The following is a 7,073-nucleotide window of genomic DNA, read 5'->3' on the forward strand; positions in this document are numbered from 1 at the left end:
TGTTAAAAAGAAAAGGATTTAAAAAATAATGTTATTATAACAAAATAAAATCAAGTATAAAAACTTTCTTATAAACAAAAATGGAATAATAATGTAAGTAACAACATCCTCAATAGTGATACTCATTTTGAGTATCATAGTCTATTTTAAATTATTATTTAATGTTATGATACTCATACTTCACAATGGTGATATTTACCTTTGAAAGGTTAAAGTTATTATTTAATTATAGATAGATAAAAATGTGGGATCAATGTGTAAGACTTGTGTAAGAATGAGTATCATGCATGTGATACTCAAATGTAATAATTACATTGATAAACTAAAACACTTTTATATTTATCTTTAAATAAAATGTTACTAATGCTCTAAAGCTAATTGAAAAGGCATGATGAATCAAGTGACATGGAGATAGGTTGCTTTTTCGTTTGCAATATAACGTACATTCTTCATTTTTTCTATCTTTTATCCAGTTTTTATTATTTATTTTTATTTCTTTTTCTAGGGAGCGTTTTTCATTTATAATCGACATTGATTAATATCTGGAAAATAAAATCATAAATAGAACAAAGAAAGCACTTTCTACATCATACAAAATAACATGATGCATGCGATATCTTGGACTATCAATAACAAGGGTGTTATAATAGTGAAAGCAAGTGCTCTATAATTCTAAAAAAAACTTGCATCCTTTCAAAACTAGCTAGCTCTCACAAGTCCATCTCGTAGAGGCTTGTTTGGCTAACAACTTGGTAATCCTTTGATTAGTAAGTCTCTCGACATGAGTAGTTTCATTTTCGTTGTCTCCCGATAGTAATCCGTGGACCTTCAAGTTGGTTTCGAGTCTAGCAACATCTTCTAAAGTGCCTAAAACGCGCTCAAAGCAAATGTATCTTCCATTGGCGTTACCATGGTCCATGGCTTCATACACTTTGACATGAGCCTTAGCTAGCTTTGTCACATCCTCCACCGCTAGCATGCCCCTCCTGAACATCAACTTCCCCCCTACATTCATTCATACAAGCAACATAAGTTTCAAGTTCGAATAATCAACTTCCCCCCAAAATTCTCTTCTTTTTTTTCACTTGAGATGTGAGATATCTTCTTTTAAGTGTAACATTAGTAGATCTGTGAAATATAGGATAGGATTCGCTCATAAATCAATTGATTATCGAATGAGTAATTCACGTAGTAGATGCTACATCAATCATTTTTACTCGCATCTAAAGTGGTGAGGAAGTTTATGGTTGAATTCAGCTTATATTGTAAAATGCAAAACTGTGAACATTAGTGTTCAAATAATGAACATAGAATATTAATTTGTGAACATTGTGATGTTACATAGAATTGAGTTATATACAAAATTATCATTGAGCTAACTTTCATTATTTTTTTTTGTCTTTTTAGTCACATTGTTCCATGTTCACCTATCTTTATATTTGTTATTTAGATCGAACTTCAGATATTACTCTATATTCACTACATAAGATCCAGTTTCACCTAATTGTACTCTGTAAAATGGTTCATAAATATAAATGAAAGAGGTAGAATTGGCAAAAGAGCAAAGTGGAATAAAGATACTCACCCTTGAGATAAGGAAGGGAGGTTTCATATTGAGCATTAGGAAAAGAAGGAGCCATGACTAAAGCAGGGCACATCGTAACCAACTTTACCTTCATTTCCTTTGACTTCTCCCAAGCTATTTTCTCTGCCCTAGTCTTCCCCAAAGCAAGCCATAACTACATGTTTCACAAATCCAAAATCCAAACCTTAATTTTTCATATAAGAACTGGCTTAATAAACAGAAGTCTTATGAGATGCAATTACCTTGTTATCCCTACAATAGTCTTCATCACTCCAAAAGGATTCATCCACGAGTTGTGTATGAGATGATGAGGTGCTCCAAATGGAAGCCAATAGAGATGAAGTGAAAATGCATCTCTTAACATAGGATGTTCTTCCACATGCTTCTATCACATTTCTTGCTCCCTCTGCCTCTAGAAATGCTGTTCTTTCCTGAAAAACATCCACAGTATCTCTTACTACAACACTAGTCTCTTTTAACATAGCCAAACCCTTTCAATTAGGGTCTATCTAATGTGTGTCGCTCAACATTCAAATCCTTGTAGACTAAGGGCATGTTAGGTATTATTTTCCAAAACGTAAACAAGAAGAAACAAACCCTGAACATTTTTCATTCATCTAGGTGTCTGGTAATTTACATTAACTACAAGATGGACGTATGACTCCCTTTATCAAGGATATTTAAAACTAACCATGATATTGTAGAAACAAATATAGAAAGAAGCATAAGACCTAAAAAGCCATCTTGTAGTGAGTCTCAAACCACAAAATTACCTCAAAAATTTCAAACAGGATGTAAAAAGTGATCTAAATTTGTTTCCTTTCCGTCAAAATTTTCAAAAAAATATAACAAACAAGGGCCTTAATATGGAAAATGCATGTAGATAGATCATAGCATATGTACTTATGCCAACAACGTTGTTTATATGTATACCACACAAGCATCTTGGGTTTAGACTTAATATGAACAAACATCATACTTTTCCATTAAAAAACTTCATATATTATGTCAAGAATTATTTCATCGGTTCTTAAGTGAATACTAGTATTAATGTTAATATTAGTAGTCCAATGGTGTAAACTTTTTAAAAAAATCAACAACGGTCTAAACTATCAAGTAAAATCATTGTGTAAAAATCATTAGTCCAATGCTCATTATTCACATGGTCACACCCATATATTATTTAATTAAATATCACAGTTGATAGAAGTTTTTTCACTGGTTCTCGAATCCACTAATATCCTCAAATTAGATAGGTCTGAAAATTAGCCATCCAGATATATATAGCAGTTAATACTACTCCCTCAGTCCCAAAATAAAAATATAGTTTTCATTTTTATTTTCACACTATTTACTGTCGAAGTTTATTTTCTCGATTCTTGCTAATATACAAGGAAAAACATAGTAATATGAGGTCTTGTTTGATTCGTCTCGACGAGTACTTTAATAATATAATTTTCTATAATTTATACTAACACATAATGATAGATATTAACGATAAAAAACGTGTATCGACAAATATGTAAAAGCAAATGAAAATTATATTATGGGACGGAGTGAGTAGAAGTTATGCAAATTAAACATCTACTATTAAAAAATATTTGTTGCCCGAACTGATCATTGATTTTTTAATAATACTATAAAGATATAGATTAAGGTCTACATCTGGATTTTTCTTTTATCAATTTTAACACTAAGCTAAATAGGATTATATTTTGATTATTTAATTATTTTCCTTTTTAGAGTTTTAATTTATAAGTAAAATTTTCTATTATATACTCTCAAACCACTTGTCAGAAGAAGAAAACTTGCCAAAAGTCAATAACAATAACTTACTCCACAGTTACTTAGGTTCCATTCCGATTGCTTTTATAAGTTTAATACTCCAATGTGTCAAACTTTGTATTAAATAATTTTGATGACAGGTCTACCAAACCTGGATTGTAATCCTAATTCGGGTTAACTACTTACAAGAGAATTTTGCAAACACTACATAATGCGAAAAGAATATAGACTTGACCCGAAAATTATTGTTAAAAAAAATCTGAGTATCATGAACATGAATCAAACTTAGCTATTTCACATAGAAAAGAAGTTTATGATAAAATTAACTTTGTACATATTTGAATTTTTACTGTCCAAGTAATGTATATAAAACATTAATTTGAACTGAATTATATTTACTTTTAATTAAATTATTTATAAAATTATTATCGCATCACTTTTTTATTTTTTTTCTTCTAATATATTCACAAATTAATAGTGTGTAGTAATGTTCAATTATAAAGCCAACACAAAGTCTAATTTGTTCATGTATTTTCTAATTTCTAATATATGGTAGTAGACTGTTAGGGGCTTAGTCAATCAAATATAACCGTTTTTAAAAAATATTATATGTTAATTTTATGTCCTTGAAAATTAATAATGTCAAGGTATTTAGATGCGATAGAGACTCGATCAATCCAAAAACCGGTGAATACAACATGAATGATCTGAGTCTGCCTCGAAAAGTAAATTCGTATAATGCATGTGATTATAAAAAAAAATGAAGATAATTTTGTATAGTATGGACCGGGGATGGGTGTCCAAATGGTATTAATTGGCCAGGTCGGTGCAAAGACCAAGTACTAGGATTGGGGACCGAATTTTAATATCTCCGGTCTGGTCCGGTCCAACTCTTTTTACACAATCCTAATTACTATGGACTCCTACTAGTTATATATATTTTGGATTTATTTGGTATAAATAAATATAGACCTTTTACATTATCAAAATTTTTAGAAGTGAATATGAAATTTGTGCATTCACAAATTAGAAAAAAAGACATGCTTCTCATTTGAAACATATCTTCATATTGTGAAAACAGGTATATTGTTAGAGAATAATTAATATCATTTACTCTCTTCAAAGATTAAAGAGTTATATGAAATGGTCATTCCAGTAACTTTCACTCACATATTAATATGATGATTTTTTAAAATTTTGAAATCTTTCAGTAGCAATATTTAGACTATATTAACAACAATTACATATTAAATATAATGATGTCAATTTTTTAAAATATGAACTTCAAATCTAGGAAATTAATATTATATTTTAGTAAATTGATGAATCCTTAATTCTTACAAACCAACATAAATTTGTTTGCATTTGAAACTAAAACATATGTGATTAATTATATTGTTATTTATTATAATGTGAATTATGTAAATGTCTTTTTAATTTTTAATTATACATCTGAATCTATCATTTCAATTTTTAATTAATCAGCCTCGTGCAAGACACGGATCTTAGACTAGTAAATAACTATATCAGACATATATAGACATATTTTTATTATATAATCAATATTATTATAACTACATTCTTCCATAAGAATTAAACATGTCATAATTTGTATTTTATGTCATATAATAATAAATCCAATTTTTGTGACACCTTTTTTAGAAAAATTTTCAGAAAAATAATATATTTTATATTAGTATATTCTTTTTGTATTAAACATTATCAAAATGATAAATATTAACTATATAAATGAAATTTACGTATAAAGCTTACAAAAAAGTTTTAAAACTTTGATCCATAAAGAAAATAATTTAATTTTTTATTCCTATTTAGCATTATAGAAGTTAAATTCTAGTTTGCTTCATAGAAATTATATTTGAAATCGTTTATTTTATTACGATTATATCTATTATTTAAATTGTATTAGTACTATTCACCATGTGTCACTATTTTATCTAATAACTATTCATCATCTCATCAAATCTCACACCTCAATCAAATCTCACATCTATAATTAACTTTTTATTAAAAAATTATAATATTATTTATAACTTATATATTGAAATATCCTCATATAACAAGAGACATATACTATTTACAATATAAAATATAAACTATAGAACCGGCGAGCCTCATTAGTATCCTATATTGTGCCACGTGACTACTCAAACAAATAAATAGTAACACGGAAAACAATACAAATTTTACTCCTTCCGGATACAAATACATGTCTTGAGACAAAATTTTACGCAAATTAAGGTAGGATTTTTTTACCTAAACAACTCTAATAAAGTGGATTAGAAATGTAAAAAATAATGTATAAAAAAATTAAGTAGTTTTTAATGTAATAATTGCATCGAGATAAATGTGATAAAAGTATGAAAATATTAATAAAATAACAAGTATTTCTATCCAAATATATTACTCCCTCCGTCCCCATATATAGTTCTTGTTTCTTTTTGTACACTATTCATGTTATTGTAGAAAATTCACGGTATTTCTCAATATATAAAAAATAACATAGTCATGTAGGGTCTTGCTTTATTCGTCCCAATGAGTACTTTAATACTATTAAAGTTTTACGAATTTTAATAACATATAATTAGAGATATTTGATATAGAAAACGTGCGTTGGCAAATGTGCCGGGTCAAAAAAGAACTATAATAGGGGACGAAGGGAGTATTCTAAATAACATGGTAAAAGAAAACAAAAAAGAAGTACTTCTAATTTCTGTTTTTTAGGCAAATAAGTAGTTCGAAGTACTTTTAAAAATTTTTAGGTGGACGAAACGAACAAGTCAAATGAGTGCTTATTTTCTAAAAAAGAAAAATAAATACTTAGAAGTACTTCTTTATGACAAAACGAACAGACTCTAAGTACTAGCTTACCATGACCAACCAATGGCAAGTTTAAGACATGATTACTTACCGTGTAACCAGAAACACCATGTGGATCAATGAAAGAAGAAGTATGAAAAACGGCATGGCATCCTCTAAACGCCTCACAAAGTCCCTCCAAATTCCCAATTTTGGCCACCACCACACTCTCCATTCTACTCATCTCTTCATCTCCCATCGTCCTCTTCATCTCCTCCAAATCACCTATTCAACCAATTTTCAAATACAGTAACACAGCACAACACATGATTGACAGACTCAAGACACGCACATACACAAAGGTGATCACAAACGAACCTGGATTTTGGATGGTCGCTCGAATGAGGTAACCATGAGACGACAACTCCTTGATCAAGTGAGCACCAAAATAAGAGTTACCGCTAGTCACGCAAACTACCTTCCTTTGCGTTGCACCCAAATACCCACCACCATTACTACATCTTCTTTGATCTTCCCCGTGATTTACATCTAAAAACGGTTTAGAAAGCAACATTTCTCCCTTCCAAGATTCCATTCTCTTTGCCTCTTCCGATGTACTCTCCTTTCTTTGAGCTAGTGTGTTTAGTTAAGAGAGCGTGAAATCTGATATATACATACAAAAAAAGCGGGGGAGAAGGAGAGGTACAAGTTGAAAGGCTTAAATTGGTAGATGGAGTTGTGTAGTTGAAAATGTAGTTGACGCCCATTTGTATCTAAGAGTCATAACTAATAAAAATATTCATGCATCCTGTCTTTTTCTTCGATGGCTTTTTGTGAAACTTACATACATACATATATGCAAATTTTAAATAGACACTAGCATGTG

At 29.5% G+C, this 7,073-nt stretch overlaps 1 protein-coding gene across 1 annotated transcript; it reads right to left on the reverse strand.

Annotated features, from left to right (window-relative positions):
• Positions 1-703: 703 nt before the first annotated feature.
• On the reverse strand, positions 704-6,782 carry LOC141248885 (uncharacterized). The gene is made up of 5 exons (XM_073669488.1): positions 6,566-6,782; positions 6,300-6,472; positions 1,828-2,016; positions 1,586-1,739; positions 704-1,005 (listed from the first exon to the last, which is right to left on the reverse strand). The coding sequence occupies exons 1-5, from the start codon at positions 6,780-6,782 to the stop codon at positions 704-706; spliced, it is 1,035 nt and encodes a 344-aa protein (XP_073525589.1).
• Between the last annotated feature and the right edge of the window lie 291 nt (positions 6,783-7,073).

Source organism: Phyllobates terribilis, unplaced genomic scaffold (genome assembly GCF_046119375.1).
Source record: "Phyllobates terribilis strain yellow unplaced genomic scaffold, ASM4611937v1 Scaffold_4142__1_contigs__length_64581, whole genome shotgun sequence".
NCBI classification, from domain to species: domain Eukaryota; kingdom Metazoa; phylum Chordata; class Amphibia; order Anura; family Dendrobatidae; genus Phyllobates; species Phyllobates terribilis.

What these genes read in the sequence shown, in the direction of transcription:
- LOC141248885 (XM_073669488.1), bottom strand. Translation starts at nt 6,782, where the DNA reads ATGGAATCTTGGAAGGGAGAAATGTTGCTTTCTAAACCGTTTTTAGAT. An exon ending in ACTATTGTAGGGATAACAAG is followed by an intron (nt 1,740 to 1,827) that starts GTAATTGCATCT and finishes TGAAACATGTAG; the next exon opens with TTATGGCTTGCTTTGGGGAA. An exon ending in CTCCCTTCCTTATCTCAAGG is followed by an intron (nt 1,006 to 1,585) that starts GTGAGTATCTTT and finishes GAATGAATGTAG; the next exon opens with GGGGGAAGTTGATGTTCAGG.